The 23099-nt window shown below is 38.1% G+C and overlaps 1 protein-coding gene across 1 annotated transcript in view; it reads left to right on the top strand.

The window, feature by feature from the left end:
- Positions 1–17694, top strand: part of SUSD1 (sushi domain containing 1) — a 56323-nt gene extending 38629 nt beyond the window's left edge. The window contains exons 12-16 of the mRNA XM_010578186.1: positions 4692–4785; positions 5872–6127; positions 10681–10720; positions 13587–13680; positions 16538–17694. Of these exons, the coding sequence (XP_010576488.1) occupies positions 4692–4785; positions 5872–6127; positions 10681–10720; positions 13587–13680; positions 16538–16676 (623 nt within the window). The 3' untranslated portion in view covers positions 16677–17694. The remainder of the gene's footprint in view (positions 1–4691; positions 4786–5871; positions 6128–10680; positions 10721–13586; positions 13681–16537) is intronic.
- Positions 17695–23099: the final 5405 nt, after the last annotated feature.

Raw genomic sequence — 23099 nt, 5'->3', positions numbered from 1 at the left:
ACGGGATGGTGTGACATTCAGCCACAGATCAGGAGAACAAAGGCCGCAGTCAGCAGAGGGAATCACATGAGTGGGATTTCCAGAGATGACCAGTTCTTTAAAGAAGATTTAAATGATCTTTTTCTGTCGATGCAGTGTCGATTTATTCAACCTCCTTCCTTCCCTCCCTTCTTTAAGTAATGACTTTCTCCAAGTTAAAAATCTCGCTCTTTGGTAAAGTAATTATACTGTAATACATACAGTAAACTTAATTACTCTTCAGACAGTGATACAAGCAGTAGAAAACCTTTTCTTTTGTATCAACATCTCTACTTTTTTTAAAATTTTACAGCAGTGTTTTTGTCTTCCTTGTTTTAAAAATCAGTAAAAAATGTTTTGGACACAAAGCCCTCAAATGCAGCCCAGGAAATAAAGATTACACAAATGGTGGTATTTCAGCAAAGGGTTGTTTCAGTTAGAAATTGGCTTTATAGAGGAATCTTTGATTTGACTTCCCTGAACTTGGGAAGAGTTGCCATCTGTTTTTGGACTTTGTGGTTCATTTCCGTTGCTATTTTTAAAGCTTTATCATTAGCACAAAATGATGAAGAGATGCTGTAAAGAGGGTGATGCTTGCACCAAACAAAGGTTTTTTAATAAGGTGCAAATCATTCAGTTTAACAGGTTTTTGCATATCCATATATAGGGTGGCATAGAAATTGATTTGCTCGTTTATTTTTGACATGTCTGTATATAGGAAAATTACAACTTTTCTTGCCTGCGTTATATATGCAAAGGTAAGTAGCACAGTGTTGTCCCAGAGTTACAGCTTCAGAGCTGTACAAAAGGTCAGATGACAGGAAAGGCATTAAACATTCCTGTTACCACTACTGGAGAATGTCGTAAAAGTGCACATGTTCCTTGTATTGCGGCTGTTTGGCTGTGAAGCCCTTGGTCTGCAGCTGTAAACAGTCTTGGCAATAACCAGGGCTTTAAAACAAGAACTAAACAGCTCATTTCCAGGATTAAAGAAAGAAATGTAGCTGTTCCATTGTGAAATGCTTTCATGATAACTGATAGGGAACTGCTTCCAACATGCTAATGCTAGCTTTTTCTGAAGAGCGTGATTACAGCGTAACACCAAGCAGGCTTTTGCTTCAGCGTTGAGGCATGTGCTGTTTCCCCATGCTGTTACAACGGTACACGCTTCCTGGCGTGCACCTCTTTCCTGTAGCCTGTCTTCATGTTCAGAGGGAGACTCAGCGGATGTGTTCACATTGTAGAAAATGAGCCTGTATATATATGAAATGTCCAAGCGTTAGTAATGTAGCACTGCTATGACAAGGAAGTGCTTAGAGTGGGACTGTTTCTGGATATACTTGCATTTCTTGCTATGTTCTTCTGCGTTTTCCTGGTGCTGCTACAGGTACATTAGTTTGTTCTGCTGGTGAAGAGTTAAAAAGCCCCCAAAACCTTTAACAAAGGCAAGGTGCTAACAGCACCTGAACAGACTGGAGGATCTTGCTTTCTTCTCACAGCCCACCTAGTACAAGTCCTCACCTCTCCATAGCATTCCCCCTTTCCCTCCACCTGTTCTAGACAGTGTTAAGTCAGTATTTTTACCATGTGGATTTTTAAATCTGGAAATTATGATGTCCTCGCAGCAGAGGGGTTTTTTTTTTAATGTTAAATTTCTGGAAAGATGCTTCTTTTAATAAAAGTTCTTAGTCACCAAATATTGCATCTGGACTAACTCCTTCAGAGTTTTCCTTCTGGTCACTGAAGCAAAAATGAAATCCATTCCTTTCATTTATTATTATTATTGTTGTTGTTGTTGTTGTTATTAATTTGCATTGTTGCAAATTGTTCACTTTTCTTATTAAAACAGGCAGATTGTCTTTGATGTGCTTGATATTTGTAGTAATTAGTATTTCTTACCAGCAACTAAAAATATCAAAAGACTCCAAGTTTTAAAAGCCCTGTGTGTTTTTTCAGATTTTGCTCTCTTTTGCCCACTTACTAGGGCTGTCAGTGCTGGATGGCTATTTATTTTCATGTTTTGCATTTTTCCTGTCAAATTATAGAAAACAAAAATTAATTGCTATGAACTTAGTCAGCAGTCTTTTTGTCCCCTTGTTACCTCTTGCACTGCTTCTCTGGAAAAACGGTGCAAAACTGTTGCATTCAATGCTCGTTCTGGCTGGCACTGAAGAAGAAGTACCCAAGTTTTTCTTGGAAATTGGAAAACTCTCAAGAGAAATTAATAATAGTGTGTCCTGGTGGTATTGGTTGCTAAAGGAAAGGAGGATAGGAGAAATGTACCAGATGCATCTACCTTGACAGATATATTTTCCTGTCAGTGTCCACTAGCAATGTCTGCGCTGAGGAACCATTGAAGTTAAGGAAGGGTTTACAGTTCTTAAGTTCTGTTTGTTTAGGTTTGCAAGGTGCAAAGGACATAAAGGTTGGCTGTCAAATATTATTTAATTTATTTTGTTCAGATAGAAATACTGTCTATACATTTTACAATATCTGCAGATGCAGAAGTATTGAAAAGACCCTCTGAAGTAAGGACCATTTCTTGTTCTTGCAGGCAGCAATACACTTCATTAACTCAGAAGACTATCTGAAAAGGTTTTCTGCCCTGTCTCTGCTAGAGGGAAGCCGCTGTGGAACATTAAGGCTTTGCTAGATGTCTCATTTCAATCCTAAACATTCATAGTTGGTTTCTTCACTGGTAGTTCACCCATAACCTGGTTTTGAAAAGGACCTGATAAAGGGAACTACCAGAGCAATTCTTTGGCTAGGTAAGCTTTCAGGAGGTTCTCTTGAGGATGATTTTTGCCAAGGGCAAGGTAGTTTTTATTGCTAGGGATGCCTATGTGGCCTGTTGTCTTTATTTTGGGCAAACTGTGCTTAAGTTGTTCCTTTCCCATGTTTCATCTGTCTAAAGCAGAGATCACATAGGCTTTCAAATTTCTTTTTCATAGGCTACAAAGACAAGTTTTTGGTTCCCTCATATAAGACAACTTCTCCTTTATTTGTAGTCATCCTCTGCACTAGTTTCACTTAGCTCTGTTGGATTGATGATTGGAACTTCAGACACGGTGAAATGATCACACCTGGGCCTCTGTATCTCTGGTGGTACTTTTCTAGTGTTATAGTTTCTTATGCTTTTTAGAGCAGCCTTTTTCTTTTTTTTTTTTTTTTCCTGTTACCATTTTGGTGACTAACACTCATTCTGAGATGTACTAATATGCTCTTCCTACACTCAAAGGAACTTAGAATATATAGCAAAAAATTCTTGTTAGTAGCCCCAAGTGTATCACCTTTTACTTTATACTGGTGAATTTCATCTCATTTCTGCAAAACAATAGCTGTAAAGGTGATTCAGTTCTTCTTGCATAATGTCTCCATACTGCTTTTGATTTACAGTGTCTAACATTGTTTGAGCAGCAAAACTAATCTGTATGCACGTGGGTTTTGCACCATGGTTGTTGAGAAAATGCCAGACTTAGTACTTACTTTGTTTAGTCTTGGAGGAACTCCTCCAATAACCTTCCTGCACCCCAGTACTTCTGCTTCCAACATGTTGTATTTTGCTAGCTCCCTGTTTACTAGTTATTTATCCACTTTACAGTTTTTCTACCAAGCCTCATTTTCTACTGCTGAGTTAATGATTTTGTATGTTTCAACATGTATATGCAGCTATCTGTATTCCAGCTGTTTGAAAAATCCAGGCATCTCAGCAAGATTTTTGCCTGATGTGATTTATCTTTGGCAAATATGCATTGGTTTTCTTTTGTTTGTCTCCGTGACATTTGTTATTCTTTCTAATGGTGCTCTAAAGCCTTGATTTTATGTACTTAGGCACTGCTTTTGTTACTCTTTAGTAAGATACCACATCAGCAGCTTGATAGACCAGTTTTCAAACAGCTTAGCCATACCTGTAAATATCTGTGCTTGTTCTTTCAGACATCTGGGGTAGATAGTATCCATGCTTCACACTCTGCCCCCTTGGTTGTGCACACTGAAGCTCTTTTCATTTTTGCTTCCAGGGTGATAGTGGTAACTTCCATTATCATAGCACCAGTCTCTGTCAGTGTGCAGCTGTCATCATTGCTGTTGAAATTAGAAGCAGAAGTGTTTGTTCAGTTTTGGCCTTGATGCAAATTCCCACTAAAACAAATTAGAGCTCTGTACCCATATTGAAATCCAATTTAAGGGGCTGGATATTGCTAGCTGACTGTGAGCAGTAACTAAGGAAGTTGCCTGCTTGAAAGTGCTTTTGGTGCTAATACATTCTCCTTTATTCATACCATTTTATTTCTTGTAGTAGGCTGTGTGCCCAGAGTTTCATCTTTTTCTTCTCCTTGGCCATTTCAGTTAGTCTAATAAATAATATTTCTGCTTCCAACAAATCTTTCCTGTCTCATTTCTCTGTAGTCTACCATCATTTTTTGGCATCTGTTTTTCCCAGCTAGCAGAAATAATTTAATACAGGGGTTTGAGCTGGGGCTGCCATGCCATCATGCTCATATTTGCTCTGTCTTTTTCTTGACCAGACTGTTTATGTTGCCTGCAGACTTTAGCCATCAAGGGGCTGAGGCTCAGTTAACAGAGGAAGTTTTGGGGAAAAAATAGCTAGGAACTCTCATGCCTGAAATATTTCTAAAACCTCTCTGAATCACTGGTATTTGTTTACTTTTTAGATCCCCCTTTCCCAGATGTAGAATTTGTTTCAGTAAAAGGTTCTGCACCTTTGCTCAGACTCCGGAAAGCAGAAGATCGAAATGGACCGATCAGGTTTGTCTCTGTGCACTCTTCACCCTTTCAAAAAACATTCTGCAGATTTATGTTGCTTACATACTGGAAGTTTTTGTGGGGGCTAGATTATTTTTGTTAGCAATGGGAGAAAACTTAAGCTGTAACGCCCAGTTTCTCCTCCCTTAGCGGAGTAGTATTTGGCTTCAGACTCTTCCCTGCTTTCTGGAACAAAATTCTGTTTTTGATAATCCCGAGTTTTCACTGTTGGTTTGGGTTTGGTTTTTTTTTTCCTTTATCCACAGTGAAGTCACAGTAGATTTTTATTGATGGATTCAAGCACAGTTCTACCCATGTGATTTTTCTTTTCCAACAAACTCATGCAGCCAGTACATTTTTTTTCCTAAGAGCCAGAGGAAATGGTGAACAATATCTGTATTTATGCATATTCTGAAGTAGTGTTTTTGTATTAGTGTATTACTACCAAAATATATTTCTAGAGAAAAAAGGATTTACACCTTGCTAAGTGCTGTTTGTGATGGAAAAGGTAATTGTAACTCAACATGACACTAAAGTAGAAAATATTTGAAAGCTAATAATGTTTCAGGAAATGACTGGTGTAACAGCCCTAATAGTCTTCCTATGGTTGAATACCATAGACTAAACATTGTTTTGAGAGGTCTGAAGACAGATTTGATTAATTTTTTTTACAAATTATATCTGTCCTCTCCTTCTTTAAACAGAAGAAGTTATGTTTCTGGGATATTATGAATCATTTTTAGAGGCCAATGATGTATTGTTTCATAAGTGAACTTATGTGTTAGTTGAGGGGAGCAAGAGATAGCCTACTCAGTTTGATGCTCTTCTGAACATGAATAAACATATAAAGTTAATGTGCATGTGATGAGGAGAACTACCTCTAAGTTGTGCGTGCAGTGCTTTTGGTTCAGAACACAATGGAACACACAGAGACAGAAATATTTTAGTATAAGAAGTGTTTGTATTGGACATTGATAATAAAAAGCAGTTAAGAGGCTAAAGGTAGAAAAGACAATGTGAATTAATGAATGTCTGATGCTTAGTACATTGAAGTGAGGCCTAACGTTTACTTTTTTTGTTTCACTCCAGTCTTTATCAAGTGATTGTGCTTCCTCTGGGTTTGCAAAGCACTTTTATTTGTGACTCCTTTGCTGCTGCAACTTTCTTTAGTAACACCGCTGACATTAAAGGATATGTGGCAGCTGAATTTCGGGCGATGGATGTTGCTGATAACATGTCAATTGCTCTTGGAGACAGACATTACTACGGGAAGTTTTATAATGCTCCTTTAAACCTGGGAGAAGAGTATTGTGTCTTTTTGAGAGTAATAAGTGAGTGGAATAAGGTAATGGATGTTTTAAAACCTTTTCTTTACACCTGTTGAATGAAATGTTGGTGGGGAAAAAAGAGGAAAATATTAGCTTTGTGTTATGGTGTTGCAAGGGTCTGTTAGCTGACAGATTTAGATTTGATCTGAAGCTCTTTGAATAACTCTTGTAATTCCTTACAGATATTTATGTCTTTGTAATGTTGGAGCAACTCTGGATGCCAAAAGGCAAACAATGGAAGAAACTAAAAATGAAGTGCCGTCACTGCCCTCAGTAGTTGAGGGTGTCTTTATTGGGCCAGAATTTAGTGAAAGAAGTTAGTATGAGTATCTGAAAATTACACCTTAGCAATGAAAAATTCACCCATTTTAATTTTTAATTGAAAGTTTTATAGCAAAGTATTCCAGTTCTCCAAATAACAAGGAAAAATACATTTTGTCATGTGTGTTACCTTCCACGTAGCAATGAATGTCAACTCCAGCTCCCTTAGGAAAGCCTTGTGGAAAAAAGTATATTACTAGTATTATTTTTTTGTCATTTTAAGGTAAATATGTATTTTAATTAAAAACAAGAAGTTTCTAAAATGTACATCTCATCTGTTTCATTCTCCAGTGTCTTGCCTGCCATGATGTCATTATGCCACTAGTTTTCCAGTCATCTATCTCAGGGGTCAACAGCTTGTAATTTTTTCATAATGTAAGTCTCAGAAGTAGGAAGTTTTTCTCATATGGGCTAGGTGATAGACTTTTCATGTGCATACAGTTCCTGAATGTCAAATGTAAAAACAGAGCAAAGCAACCCCTGCTGAAGTAAAAAACACCTAAATGGTGCCTCACCCTGCCACCCCCCAAAAAATAAAATAGAGTTTTAGGGCTTTGTGTATACAGCACAAAGCAAGGAGGCACACAAAAACTGATCTGTGAGTCACTTGTAAATAATTCTCTACAATTTTGGAAGCCTACACCCAAATCTCAGTAAACTGAAACAGCTTCTATTAAGAAATGCAACTCTGCCTCAGTCCAAAGCAAGTGAAATAAAACAAATACATGTAATAGCTGTTACTGGTATCTAGTAATCTGTGCAACATAAGTATTGTGTGGCATCTACTTTAACAATAGTTTTTATAGCACAGATAAAGTGGTTTCTGGTCCTGATACAAGTCTGTTGTTCATAAATTTTTAATTAATTATGTGAGGGAATAAGTAGGGAGATGACATCTGAAGGCATTCAGTTCATAAATAATGTTAAGTTAGCCCAAAATATCTTGGAATTTGGACAACAAACTGTATTTTTTAGAAAAATTTACTCTGTGGAGCAGGATTGTTAATGAGTCAAATGTATACAAGTTCAGCCTCTTTAAGCACTCCTAAATACACCCTTGAGCTCAATTTATGTGTCCATGGGTTTCATACATTGGTTTCCCTAGCTCTTCCCCTTCAATATTTTCTGATACTAAGGAACATTTCCTATTGTTACTTGTGTTGAGGTTTTTCTTGCACAGAACAGTGCAGATTGCTTATGCATCTCTGCCAGCTGTTTGCTAAACTGCTTCTAAGTTACATTATTCTTTCTCTTTCATACAGATTATTTTCTGATGTTTCATCTCTAGCATTGCCAGTTGTATTTTCTAGGCCGCTGATTTAATGGAATATTATTACTGTTATTTGTAGAAGTCACTCTTTGCTTCCTTCCATTTAGAATGCATCAGCTCCTTAATATACATTTTCCTCTATGGCTTTTGTTAATTGATGAAGTACACAAAGTTACATACAATATTTATAAATCATTATTAAGATTGCAAATGCCAAACAGCTTTGGTTCCCAGCTCTGCTTCTTTGAGATGGAACTTAGACCTGTGGCTCAAAAGTACTCGTTTATCTTCAATTACCATGCCCTTGTATTTTGTGCAATTGCTGGTATTAAGAAGTTAAAGAAATTCAGAACTATAAATTGAGGGTTGTTGGGTTTTGAGAATTTCTAAAAATCTGATTACTTAAGTAACTGAATTGGGATTCAAGAGTTAGTATTTAAAAGCCTGCTTTTTAAAAAATCTGCTCTTTAATTGGCCCTCAATTATTAATACTTGTGAAATCAGCATTTCTGTAGTGTCTTTTAGTTGTGAACACATTACCATTTGAATACAGACATGTTAGAAATACATGTCATAGACTCCTAACTAATGTTCTCATTATTGTACTTTTATGTTCTGGCATCTTCCAGAGTCCCTTCTGGCTCCAGACCCCTTCATGCTGAGAAGGGTACAATACATATCATACATGCTACAAAATCATGGCTTGGTTGTGACTTTTTATTGCTGTTATTCCTCAATATACCTGACATATTTTCTTTGTGGTAATGATGGGAAAATCAGTTCAAATAAAATTGTGTGGACACAGTTAAGACAAGTAAGCTGTTCTGTTTTATTGAGTCCACGTTCATTTATGCCTTGCTCAGATTTGGAGGTCCTGAGAAAGGTGTCTGCTGTGTGGTTTTTACTTTCTGTTTATTTTTCAAGGTGGAGGTTTAAAAAGCATATTTCATTTGTGCAGGACATTCAGATGTGTTAAAAGGCTGGTAGATGATCTGAGGAGATCGTTGGGGATGTACAAGGAAAGCAGTTATGAAGTCGGAGATAATGGAAATTACCATTTTTCATATTGATGAATTTGGCAATTGGAATATAGGGATGATGGAGACAACGGGAGGATCTGGGAACAAACAAGAATTTGCTGTCATTATCATGAAAACCTTACTTAAGTGGAATGAATTGTCCACCCTTGGAAGTGTCCTTCTACATGAGGGATACTGCTAATTAAATAACTGAAACCCATCTGGTACTGATTTTAATCTCCAGTGATTACTTTATGGATTCCATGCTGTGCAGAGAGCCAAGGCTCATTGTGAAGGGCAAGAACTAAAAAAGGTGTTTGGAGTTTAAACTTACTTGAGATTAATATCTTTAGCATAGCTTTTGTTCAGTGGCAGCATCAGCTTTTTTGGATCAAACAGTTTGTGCATGTAACAGAAGTAGGAGCAGGACTGTGAAAGGTGAAGGTGGCACACAGTCTTTTCAGGAAAAAAAGCTATGAGCTTTCTGGAAAGTCAGAATCAAAATGGCCCCTACTGTGAGAAAAGTCTGTTAAAACTAGCCTAATAAAAAATCATCTGAGAAAAATGTATATGCATGGCAAAATGTTTTCTCTTTTCTCCAGAACTCTTTTTAAGTGTGCAGCTGTGGAAGGGGTTTCTATCTCTAGTTTAGCTACCTGTGAATATCCAGGCTGAACTATGGACTTTGGGATCCATGGTATTTGGAGGAGTAATTTCACTGATAACTTTCTGGAAAGGTGCTAATTCATAAGAGGAAGGGGTTTATAATTTGATTTAGTATGAAGTGTGGATCAGTGAACTTCGCTGCTGAGATTCCTGGGAGTTCTGTAACTTCTCTGATAGGCAAGAGATGACTGATCTGCTGCAAACTAGAGTATGTCACAGAGGTAGCTATTTCATGATGCTAGTCACACCAGTGTCCCCAGAATCTGGCATTTGGTCGAGTTTTTAAATCCACCCCTTGTTCTTTATTCTTCCCCTCCTAAGAGGATTTTCCTTGTCAGTGTTTTGTCTTTTTAAATAACCAGAAAATTCCTTATAAAAATGAGTTTAAGAAACACTGAGATTCTACAATTCTGCATGCAGACACAAGAAAGTAAGACTAAGCATACAAATGTGCCTTTGTCCTTTTGTGCAAGTGCTTCAAAATGTAGCCTTCAATTTCATAGAAACATACTGTTATCCAGAGCAACATAATAAACATTTTGCCAAAACATGAAAAATATGTGTATGTATTCTGTGAAAGTCATTTAGCAGGAAAATACATATAGGAGCACGACAAAAATAGGCTTCACAGTAATTATGCAGTAGACAATAGAACTCAGAATAGAACTTCTTGTGTATGTATGAGTGTGTTCTGGTGGAAAAAAGCTCTACAGGGACCAAAGCTTGCTGTAAAAAACCGAAACTTGTTAAACAAGTCTACAAAAGCAGACACCTGATAAACATTTATTCAACCACTGTGAACGTTAACTACTATAAGTATTCTATAAAAATTGTTAAAAATTACCAAGCAAGTTGTCATAACTGGAAAAAACCTTACATCTAGTATTTGAAAAACATGGCATTAAGTACCGTATTTTAACATATATATTCTACGTGGGGATGGAGTTAATACAGCATATTCAGCCTTATCTTAGCATTTAATAAATTCTGAATTCTTATCCATGCAGCTTCAAAGATCCTTCTATGTTATTTGCCTGCCTAGGTTGTAGAAAGAAAGGGTGATGATCTAAAAGACTAGAGCCAGCCTTTCATCAACGTTCTCTCTCTAATCTTAACTTTATAGTTTATAATCTTTTCAGACAGACAAGCTAGAGGTTGCTACCAGGGGAGTAACAAACTCCATTCTCAATAGTAATAAAATACAGTATGTTGTGGATGGCTGCTCTTGCAGAGGGTGTTAGTGATAACAAATTTCTCTCATGAAAAACAGTGATTTTTATGTTTTCATTTTCAGGTGAGAACACAGTCCTGTGCTGTTTGGGCACAAATTAAAAGTAAGTCAATTTTTCCTTCAGTGAGAAAACAGAAGTTGTCATGGCTTTGCTTGGAAGCATAAACTAATAATTGCTGTGCCTGTTTCTTCATTTGCCATTAATGGTTGGGTGACTTTGAGAATTGGAAGGGTTAGAGGCAGAAAATTTGCCTTGCACTTCAGTATTCCATTCTAATGGATTCAGTAGTCCATCCTAAAATGGATTCCCTGGTTTCTCCCTGGTTTTCAAGATTACTCTTTCTATGCATCCCATCGAAATCTTTACAGCAATTTTTGTGCACAAAGGATTTGAAGCACAGAAGATGTGAAATTTTTGAAACCTGTTTTAAGATAACAGTTCTATATTGGCTTAAATATTTAAAAAAAAAAACCAAAACATTTTCTAGCTTTCAGAAGCCACATTATTTTGGTATGTTCAGGTGGTCCTTGGAGAGTTGAGTCCTTTTATGAACTTAGGAAAAAAAAAGACCATGCAAACATGAAAAATATGGCAAATTTTTGTACTTGTAAGTACAGTTTCTTAAAAATGTAATGGCATAACTTTAAAAGCCAGTGAATTTCTCATTGTGGTTTTATCTTTGTTTTACTATTTGTGTATAAAATGTTTCCAGTGAATGAGTTTACCTCAGAGGAGTTTTGAATCCACTAGACATCAAGTTTCCCTCCTTTCCACCATGGTGGAAAGTACTCTCTTCACCCACTTCATCACGTTTTGCAAAAAGCAAACATTCGCCGCTCCTGACAAAGAAACTGGCACCACTGGAGTCCCCTACAAACTAAATTCTGCTTTTGAGTTGAAAGACTCATGAGGTGGAGTTAGGAAATGCAGTGACAGTGGAGAGTGAGACAGTACTTTGTAATGATAATAAATCATGTGGTGCATGCAGTGCTTTAGGTGCATTTCCTCCACTGCTTACAAAACCCATGTCTGACTATTGCTATTACTGATCTTCTGGTGACAACTGTGTGTTTATTCTTAGGTTGCCTTTTGTTGTTTACTCTCATGACCTAGTTCATTTACTGCCACACTTAGAATATAATTTAGGCAGTTTGTGGTCATGGAGACTTGGCTAACATCAACAATTCCCTAGGTTTGAGGGCTCTGTTGCTAGAGCTGTATAGGCAAGAGCTGTAAAATAACTCCGGAAAGACAGAGAACTGTCCTTTTCTAAATTTGTCATTTATCGGTTTATAGAGCATCATCAGGGGCTATTTTACGTATTGGGGGTGAAAAGAATGGGCATTGGAAGATGGGAGTAGGACAGGTCAGGCCTTTGGCTTTCTGTTGTAAATCCGTTTGCCTTTATATCGCATGGACTTCTAGCCAAATGGTGTGTCCTTGGTCTAATGTACTTCTGCAGCTGAGGAGGCTGAGAGTATTTTTGGCTCACTGAATCCTTTGAAGAGTATTTCTTAATTCAACTTGTATGGAAGGCAAATTTATAAATTAAATTTAAACCAAATGGGACTGTTTCAGATGCTGTCTAGACAAAGTTACACATTGTATGATAAATCATTGTAATAAAAAGTGGTAGAAAGCTGTTAAAAGCACACTTCCTTCTGTCACAAATAAGTAAAAGGAATTTTGAGGGGTTTTCACCAAATATGCTCCACAATGTGCAAGGAAGACCGTTCTGTCACTTTTATGGAGAGCTGACATCTGCTCTAGAGATGCATAACTTTCTTATGGAAACTGGTGTTACAGTGATACAAGGACAGGCATAACTTTTACCAAAACTGAACATGCTTGTAGGTTGAACAGATTTTCTTTTTATGGTCCCTGTCTGAAATTCTTTATTCTGCCAGACTCACGGGGTGCTGCACAGATACAAGCCTTGCTTCACTGAGCAGTGTTAGGCAAAGACGGTAAACTGGTCAGGTTCTCCTTATGGTTCTGTATGATTTTTTCTGCTTCAAAGGGTGTTTGGGTGAATGCCCAGCCAGTTTTGTGCCTGTACATTCAGAGGAGCCCCAAAAGAGTTCAATTTAAGTAACAGAAGCTGCTTTTCTGATGTTCAGGCACTTGGATTCTCATTGTGGACATATACAGTAATTTCACTGAATAAGTGCTATTTTTGCAGGAATTTAAATTTTTGCTAAAACATTACATCCTCATGCTTGCAAGATTTAACAGCAAATAGAGGTGTGGAATCTTGCAGGAATAAGATCCAGCATCTTAGGTGTCTCTGGGAAATCCAGTAAGAAATAGGTAACCTTTGATTAATGCTGAAAATGGGATAGAAGTGGCTGGAAGGGATTGAGTTTTGATTTTCCCAGGTTGCCTTCACCAGTAGTTCTTAATAATTCTGGTTTTGACAGCAAATCACTGTAAGCCTTCTGTTCTGTCCCTGGATGACTTCTGGTATTATGGGCTTTGGTAAGGCTGTGATTGCCAGGTTTATTTGTATTCTGTCACTTGGAAAAAAAAATAATAAAAGAATGGGGAAGAGAAGTCATGCCCAGATTGTAACAATTTTGAAGGAGATGCACTGAGCCATTTAATAAAGTACTAGGATTTTCTGGCACCAGAGACCACCTTGGCATATGATTTAGACTGAAATTGCCAGTGATGAGAGGTGAAAATGTTGACACTGAGTATCTAAATTAAAAAAAAACAAAGAAAAAGAAAAAGGCAGGAAACTGAGTGATAGAGAAGTATAATCACTTTTGAGAAATACAGCATTCAATCTTACTTCCTCAACTGGACTGTAACTACTAGTCAGCTCCATTACTACTTGACTGAGCAGTAAGTCCAGCATCTGAGTTTTGTTACAATACGTTAGCTTTGAGCAGACTTGGTCAGTCACCAGACTGAAGCTACACTCTTTGCTATTTATTCATTTGAATTGTTTGATATTTTCTTTCAGATTTATCACCCACTCTGCAATACATGACTGCTGTTGGATTAGCGTCGGTGGCTGCTGTCTGCCTTATACTGTTCCTGTCATTCTCAGCAGCACGGTATGTATTGTTATGAACTCCAGTTTTGTAGTCCTTCTGCACAAGGCTTACATGTTTTTCTTTTCAGATAGTTTTTCTTGCCAACCTGCTTGGTTTAGGTCTCTTGGGTGGTTAGAAACTATTACAAAGAGTTCCTTCAGTGGCCACTGAAGTTGTCCATTGCTTGAACTGACACCCTCTGTATCTTTGCAATCACTGGTGAAACATCTGAAAAATACGGAGCTCATCTTAATAAAGGAAAAATTCAGACAGTGAGTAGCACCAGGAATTTAGTTCAGAGGTGTTTTGATTTAATGTTAACTAAATAAATGAAGTTTATATGCTGTGCTACTCGAAAAGTGAAGTCATACTGATAGAAATATTGATGTACTTCTCTTATGTAAGATGCCAATTTCCAGTCTTCCCAACTTTATTCAAAAGGCCTAAAAGGATTTTTTTCAGTAGCAGTTGATCTTTAGCTAGAGGCGACAATAAAGCCACGTTAGAAATTTTTAAGAAATTGATTTCTTTCTGTTTTGTGATCCTTCATGCAGGGGCAGTAACTTTATAACAGTCTTACTTTCAAAGGTAAAACAAATATGTGCCTTTTAGTAATTGTGAATGTCTACGTATGTGTAAAATCTCTTGACTAAAAAATACGTCTTTGTTGTTGTTTCAATACGTTTATCTCTAAGAATAGTCTTCTGACTTCTTTCTCTTGAAAGGTCAGGAGCCTCCAGCCTGGGGGCTGTGAAGTATAGAGCATTGATTGGTTAAGCTGCTTATTTGGCATTCAGAAATAGAAGAAGCTAGTCTTATACAGGGCTGGAGAAAGTAGGATTAATTGGATTATTTATAGTTATCTAAATTTCAAATCAGTTCTTACCATCTAAATTCCAAGATAAAGGTTCCACAGTGTCTGTCTTTAAGTAAGTAAAGGAACGGATCTCAGCATTCCCTTGGTGTTGGATGCAGTGGTAAACTTGAGCTTGCAGTCTTGATTGTTTTGGGGTTTTTTGAAAAACATTGTCAGAGTCAGCTTTGACATTTGAGGTAGAACGGGCTGTAACTGTCTTGGTGTCTAAACTAGCACTCCTGTCAGAGGGCTTACTGCAGGAGGAAGGGTGTCCCTGAGCTGCTGTGGTGTGAAAGGCTCCTCAGTTATTTCAGTTTCTCTGGTGAAAATGTGACAGAGAGTTATAAATACTATGTCAAATCAATTAGCATCACAGTGACAGGAGAGCTATTTAAGATAATAGATAGTACTGGAAGAATCATGTATGAGTATGAACGAGTTATGAATAAGTGTAGAGAAGATTAGGTCCTGAACTTCCATTTCAGTCTTCTTTTTTAAAAGAGGCGAGAGCAAAAAAACCTCAGGTGACATCCTTAGGGAGCTGAGTACTTTGAGTGCATTTGACAGGGGTCATGCTGTAATGTGGTGTAACGTTGAGGGCCAGGACTTGATAATTCAATAATTATGTTTTAGGCCCTTGATCCCATGTACAGAAAAATTCTTGAATCCATTCTTCTGTTTTAGAGTACATCAGACAGAATCCTTGGCAGAAATTAAAAGCTGTCCCATCCCACTAGGAGGCAGAGAAGGGAAAACGCAGTTGTCGGTTGTGATAAGACCCTTCATAGTGCTCACAAGAAATAGCTGTAATGTTCTTAAATACTCTTTTAGTTTTAAATGAGCATCAATTTAATGCATTTCTGAGGGAGAATGCAATTTGAAAAAACATGTGAAGTCAGCCTTCTGCCCTGTCCAGTTGTAAAGCCACGGTCCTGTTTTAGGCACTGTACTCCCAGAAGGATGTGGCCCATCAGGAGAATGAGACAGAGGAACTTGACAAGAGAGACATGAGATCTATCTGATCCAGCTGTGAGTGGGGTAATCTACTAGTAGGTTGCTTAGCCTGGCAGACAAGAGACTGCCAAGAAACATCATGATACACAAATACACAAACAGCCATTAGAGAAGGACCAACTTCCCTGTGTCCATAGTGTCCATGGTGCATGTACCATTCATGGGCAGTATACTCATGTGCTTCTGAATGGTAGGAAAGGGATGCATGGGAACAGACCACTGTGAATGCTGTGGAACCATGGCTTCTGAGTGGTCTGCAAGAGCAGGTTAAACATTTGTCAGGAATGACAGAGCTACAGCGATCTTGCCATGGTATCAGGTAAATGGTCTTGGATTATTTCTTGGGTTCCCTGTAAGTTTTTCTGTTCTGCAGCTTCTGTCACAAAGAACCACTGTATTCAAGTGCTCACCAGCTTGCCACATGTCTGCTGCCTCAGGGATTATATTACTGCAGTGGGAAAGATTGTGAATTCCCACTAACATGGTTGCTGACAGCAGTTTTAACTGTTCCTCAGTGAGTATAAAAGTCCGACACTGGATTCACAAAGCACACAGCCTGACTGCTGATGTCCTTAGATATTGTTATTTTTTTTCATTTAAAAAATGCATTAGCCTGTAGTTGTTATTAAGGTGCCTTGTCACACATTCACCTTGCTTCATTCCTCCTAATCCTTTGCTTCCGTTTTTATGTGATGCCCATTCAGATGCATAAGGACAGTGCCAAAACTTCAGTTTTCTGAAGATCTGCATTGGGCATGAGTGTTGTCAGTGCCAAAGTAAACGTAGGTCAGGTAGTCATCAGACCCTATGGGAATGCTTCCTACCCATCTCACACTGGCTGTAATGTTCAGAATTTATACCAGCAACTTAGGTCTTCAAAACACTTCAGAAACTCTGTCATTTTTCCTATGAATATGAGTGATGCAAGTTCTCTGTCAGGCCCATGCTTGAGTCTTGAATGGTTTTCGAGTATTTTTTTTTTTAACTGGATTTTTTCTGTTTCCCCAGCTCTTCTCTCCACAGCACAGTGCACTCCCCGCCTGCTGCTTTAGCCTGTGAGGCTGTACATTTATCTGCTCCAGTGGATGTGGCACAAACAGGGATTACATCATCATTCCTAGAGACTGAAAATGTCTCTCTTCTTTGATGTGTTACCCCCTAAAGTCAGCATAGAGAAAATGCACTCTTCTTACCAAAGCCAGCATCTGTCGGGTATGGACATACACGCACAGCATGTATGTACTATAGCATGGGCAGTTGAAACATGTTTGTTACTGCAAGTGAGATGCTTATTGTCTCCCCTTGTTTCCAGATTGTGGTATGTGTAAAGGAGAACCTTCCCTCACAAACAGGTTTGTGTCAGAGACATTAGCATGCATCCCATGTGTTGGCCACAGGCTTTCAGCTATTCCAGCCACATGAATGCCTGATAATGAGTGTCTGCATTGTACTTTATTGCATGAATAATCCCCGGATACAGTTGAGACTGTCTGAGGATCAACTGCTATTTTGGATACCTTAGGACACAAACTGGCCCATTATGAGAGAAAATATAGATCAACCCTTATATCAGATAAAATGCCTATTGTATTTCCAAGTATAAAGGTAGAAGACTTTCATCGGTCACTTATGGGTAATGGTACTTCAATAACAAGTACAGAGCTGTTAGCCATAAAATTGTCACATTTAAATAGTGTCAGCAACAGAGGTGTTCCAGAGGTACTGCAGTCATTGCTCATAGCAATTAGCAATAATTACAAATAATATACCAATCTATAAAACTGCAGTTTGCCAAAAAGCTGAGTAGCTTTAATGGCATGTGAAACTAATTCAAATAAGGAGCTACCTGTGTTCAGTGCAGTTTTGTTAATCTCTGATCTATAATTACAACTGAGTAAAGCCATTAAATCATTATCTGATTAATGAGCTGGTGTGTACCGTCTGGTTAGAGTTACTTAATAAAGTACAATTAACTAATTTCCTATGGCATACACCCAGTTAATATTTTTTCCTTCTGTAAGAAAGAATCAAGTGCTTGTGATTACTTCCGCTCCTGTTCAGAAGTTGCTTTGAGATATATTAGCAAAATCATTCTGTTAACTGGTGAAATAAAGAAGCAAGAATTTTGGTTTTTACTCAAGTTTTGTCATTTTTTTCCAAGTTATATTTTGTGTTTTACCACTTTGAATATATACTTGATTTTGGAATTCTAAATGTTTCTGATTCCTAGTGGCTTTATAATTTTAGATGTTCTGTCTCTCTAGGTAGTGTAATTCCTTTTTTGGTGTTTAAAAAGGGTATTTCAAAGTGTAACAGCAGACTTCATAGTTGGTAGCAAGGAGGAATTACAATCAAAGTTACATGAGAGAGCTTTTAACTGCATCTAACTGGGCATACTTTTTTCAGATCTGGGCAGATAAAATTTCTGTTATCCAGCATTTCCACTGCTTATTAAATCTGCCCTTCAAGTTAGTAAGTTTTCAGTAGTTAGTAGCTGAGTAAGAACACCTTTGTCTACATTAGTGATTAAGAGTTGATAACGTTTTGCTTTACTGATTGAGAAAAAATGACTTAACTGTTCATACTGGACTACTGTTACTTATTTTTCAGTTTCTCCTGTGGAATTCTTTGTCACACATTCTGCTCATAATTCCCTTTCTCAATGGAATAGGTTGCCAAGGTTTGACATAGTGGTACAAACTGCACCACTTCATTCTCGTTCATTTTCCTGCTGCTCTGGTCCTGCGAGAGAGTTCATGTGCAGCTGTTCCTGAATAAGGGAGAGCTGGAGAGGCAGGAAGTGATTTAGAGAGACAGACATGCCATCCTCTGTGAAAGAAAACTTCTTTCGCCTTTTACTGAGACCAGCAGTGTTCCAGTACATTATGCAGGACCAGGAACATAAACTCTATCTTGTCAGTGGGTATAGTTGGAAAATTGGAGGTCTTCGTGTACACTTCAACAAGTAATTTCTTTTCTGTGTGCCTCTTGTTTACCTAGCTTGTCTTTTCGTAATGTCACGTTTTCAGAGCAAGGCACAGCAGAGCGGTGCAGCATTTTAATACCCAGGAATGGACCAGTAAGGGAGAAGCGATGAGGCAGCACTCCCTGCCATCTTAAGTTCTCCAAAACAGCTACAGTCCTGCAAGTTCCCCTCTTTCCCTCTGCTTTTTTTGTCACTCTTGTCAGACCTACCCCTGGCTGTAAGCCTGTCTTCATCTGTCATGTACGTATCTTCCATCTCCACCTGTTTCAGTTTAATCTGGGAAGCACAGAGAAATAATTTAGCCTTGCCCTCCTCAGATAATTGTGCAAATGTTAATAGTTCATTCGTTAGAGCCTGTCTCTTTCTGAAACATTGCTCTGTTGCTCCCAAGCTTCACAATTATATTTTTTAAATTATTTTTTAGGGCAAATCAAGAGGTTTAAACAGTAGGAAATTAAGAAGTAGCTAGAATAGAAGAAGGTTCTTAAAAGTTCTAGTGAGAACAACTATTACAGGACTGGACAAAAAGAACAATGTGAAATTATAGTGGCTGTACTTACTTTTGTCTGTTACAGAAACAAGTTTGTATAGTGAAATTAATCTGGTTTAAGAGTACTGCTAATGAGTGCCAGTTCTCTGACATTTCCTTGAAAGAAATATGCCATTATGCTAGAAGGAGTTTCACTGAAAATACGAACTTTTAGACTTCAGATCAGATAACTGATTTACAAAGATACTTCTTAGGAGAAGCTAGTCCTAGCAGGTGCCACTTCGAATGAGGCTTTGGGTTTAGAAGTGTGTGTTGTAGGGGTACTTTTGTTACTCAGATTTATGATCCTTACACTCAAGTTCATGGAGTGATCTAGCGGCTCTGTATTTTAGATGTAGCATCCTGCCACACTAATTGCAACACTGACATAATCACACCCTCATGGTTCAAGAAATTCTAGAGACATTTCTAATGGTCCTTCACTGCTGTTCCTTCAGTTAACACTGAAATTCTCCTTTTTCTTCCAATGTTTTTTTGCTCTGCATCCTTGGATATGTGTTCCACACCCAGGCCAAGTAAGGTAAAGCCAACTGAAGCTGCTCTGCTTTTACTGCTGATCTATACCCATTCATGGTGCTATATTGAGATGTGCTATATTGAGAAACTGGTTTAGATACATACCAATGTCTGTATTATCTCTGAAGTGTTCTCATCTGTAGAGGAAAAGGGAAAGCTTTAGCCCTGGATAAACAATTCTGTGTAAGCTTAAGTTAAAGTATTTTTTCTCTTTTACTCTGTAATAGTGAGATAACATGCAGGTTACTGTAAAAATCTAACATTTATGCACATAATTGTGATGGTGTGTCAAATGAAAAACTTTATTGTAAAATACACTTTCTACTGCATGTCACTGATGGGTCCTTTAAATCTTTTGGTGAGATTTCTTTGTTCTGGCCATGATAGAGACAGCCAGAAGCCATCCAGGCTTGTTTGTTTGTTTCAGTCTCAATCGATTGTACGTAGAGGGCCAGATATGTGGGCCAGTATGCTCCTTGTTTCTATGTGTCGTCTCAGATTTAACTGCTCTCAGTCACCCCTCTTTCCCAGGTCTGGCACTGTTTTGCAGTGCCATTTCATACTGAGCAGAATTCAGCCAAGAGTCCAGTGTGAGTTGGCAAATCCATGATCTGTAGCTCAGATGGAAGTATTTCTGTTCCTAGTGACAGCATTGCTAGGAAGTTAGGAAAGTCTCTGAAAAATCTAACTGTTGCATTGATTTCAAGGACAGAGCTGGTGTCTTTGGATGACATTCTGAGGAGACTCTGAATTTAGTTGGTGAGCTCAGTGCAGAGCTCTCTTTAGTGGAAAGGAACAAGTGTCAGTGTTGCAAAAGCACCTCCACAACTGCAGTTGCTGGCAGCGGGAGAAATGACTCTGTGGACAGCACAGACACTTGTTCCTTTTGGCTCTGAGAGAGGTGAGGTCTGACGAGGCAGAGGGCAATGACAGTATTTGTGGTACAGCTATTACAGAACTATTTCTGTTTTGAGATTAACAAAAATGGCACCTTTATGGTCACAAAAAAGGGGGACTTCCTCTGAAGTTCTGTTTTTCCTCCTTCCCAGCTTCCCCAAATGTTTGTGTGTATTTTTTCCAGAAATACTGGTTTTGTTCCTGCAGTCTCACAGCTGAATAAGGAAGAGTGACCTTTTATTGGCGTTTTCCCACCTTGAGGCAGGAAAATTGATCTATTTCAGTTGCAGTTCATGTTCTATGTTCCCTCGTGCGCTTGTTGGATCACCACGTTGTGAAAAACTGTATACATATATATTTATAATATATATGTGTATATATATATGTAGTTTGTTCTCTTTCTTCCGTTTCACTTAAGATGTAACTGAAGATATATAGTCAGAATTTCACAGCAAGGGTGGGAAAGTTCTGTGTCTGCCCCAAGGAGTGTAAAAAGTATTAATAGACTGGGGAGCAACAGAGAAAGGATTCTAAAAAAAAGTCAGTTCTTAATGGAAGCTAATTTCCAAAGGCCCAGATTTTAGTGAGCAGCTTTTAGCCTGGAGTGTTTTAGCTTGACTTTGATGACAGTTCATATAAAAGTCTCTCCTGCAGCCATCCTGGAAGAAGTGAAAAGGAAGCAAAATGGATTGGAGTAGTCTGGTGAAGATGTTTCAAGTTAATGGGCACAAATCAGCCATGCCAATACATTGGATAAAGCCTAACATAACCAGAACATTAGGGTTGGAATAAGCCAGTTCTCAGCTTTCCCTTTTAGCTGTGTAAAATTACCTACTCAGTTTGGCTCTTGGCTAATGAAGATGTTAGGAAGTTCCACTTTGTTTTGCATTTCTGTGAATTCTGACCCATTCTAGAAATTTTATTTCCATGAGTACAATTGGCCAGTCCTTTTCTATAACCTGGAGTATTCATTGAGGCACACAAAAACAGAGCCAGGTGAATGTGGAATGTCAAATGAGCAGCAATTAGTAAGTATCTGCTGAGAGGCGGGGAAATAGTGTTTCAAGAGCAGTTCTGCATTTTTGCAGTATACCAGTCTCTTACTGGCAGATGAATAAAATTATTATTACGTGATTTTGCAGCATGTTTCAGAATGGTGATTGGAGTGTTTTGTGGCTAAATGAAATCTGGCTCCTTCCAGTTCTGTTAAATACTACCTTACTCCCTTTATTCTTCTTGGCTTTAATCTGCCAGATGTTCATTTTTATTACAATGAAACAGGCTCAAAATTGGGTGTACATCCAGATATTCTGAGGAATTCAACCTTCTGCCCCAGATTTTCATGAAATTCCCTTGAAATTAGGGAATTATGCAGGTTCGCACCCCATGCCACTTAATATTGTTCTTTCTAAATTTAGGGCAGTGGTATATGTTTATATTGGTTTAGAATCTGCTCTTATGTTTTAACTTGAGAGAAAGAGGAGAACATTGTGCATTTTCGCGAGGAGATTGAAAGCAGTAGCTCTAAGGATGTTTCCTAGTATGGCCACAGCAGTATCCAAAGACTCTTCAGCAGTACTATTATTTAAGCACTGTTTGTCTACACAGGATGTCAGTGTGAAGCAAGGTAGATGGGAATTTCCAGCTGCACATTGCCTTTGTGGCAATTCTCTTTCTTGTTCGAAGATGCAATTTCATCCTATTTATTTTTTGCTTCTTAAAAGATTTTTCTGTTGGTCAGTCTGACAGCATTTGAGATTAAATAGGATTGGTTTAGTTAGTTTAGGTTGCTGTCAATCTGTTCTGCTTTCTTCTGGGACTCCTGGGAGTTTGTTTTTTCATCCCGCATCCTGATAATTACTACAGCAGGACTGATTCATATTTTTCAAACAGACCAGACTGTTCGAACGCATTTTCATGTATTGGCTTTGGGTGTTTTGCAATGAAAAGCCATGCCATCTTTGACAACGTATAGCAAGTATTTTGTATCCAATAACATGACTTAATGCAAGCATCAGTTCTGGCTTTGCCCAGGTTCACCCTCCAAAACAAAAGGCAGAGTTCATGCATTGGAAAGGGATTGCATTTAGAGTGACAAAGTAAGGCTTAAATGACAGTGATTTTGTAATCACAGGAGTGATGAACCCAGAATACTTCGTAGAGTATCAGCAAGCAAGAATACTACCTTAATAGTATGTCACTCTGTTTTGCATTTATCCATAAACATGTCCCAGCAGATGATAGTAAATCAGTGTGATAGTGAAATACATTTTCCTCCAGGCTTTTCATCTGGTACCTGGAATTTCCCTTCTCAGGTGTTTTCCACGTAAGTCTGCCTTGGGTATTGAATAAGTGCTTCCTGTGTTCAGTCACATCCTAAAATGCTCTTTCTGTATGGGTAAAGTCTTTGCAGTCAGGATATGCTTCTCTGTAGGAATAATGGCCTGGTGAAAGTTGTTTGAAGTACTTTGGTACAGTGGTAGAAACTGCAATACCTAAAAGAGACATTATTTCATAACACTGGCCCCTTGCTCTCTGGATATCATGTGCTTTTTTTTCTTTCTTTTTTTTTTAAGATTTCCAGTCCCTTTTGAAAATCTTAGGTGTGCAGTCTCTAAGAT

Source organism: Haliaeetus leucocephalus, unplaced genomic scaffold (genome assembly GCF_000737465.1).
Source record: "Haliaeetus leucocephalus isolate CR32 unplaced genomic scaffold, Haliaeetus_leucocephalus-4.0 Scaffold605, whole genome shotgun sequence".
NCBI lineage: Eukaryota > Metazoa > Chordata > Aves > Accipitriformes > Accipitridae > Haliaeetus > Haliaeetus leucocephalus.
Note: the sequence above shows the minus strand (reverse complement) of the source record. Positions and strands in the feature narration are given on the sequence as shown.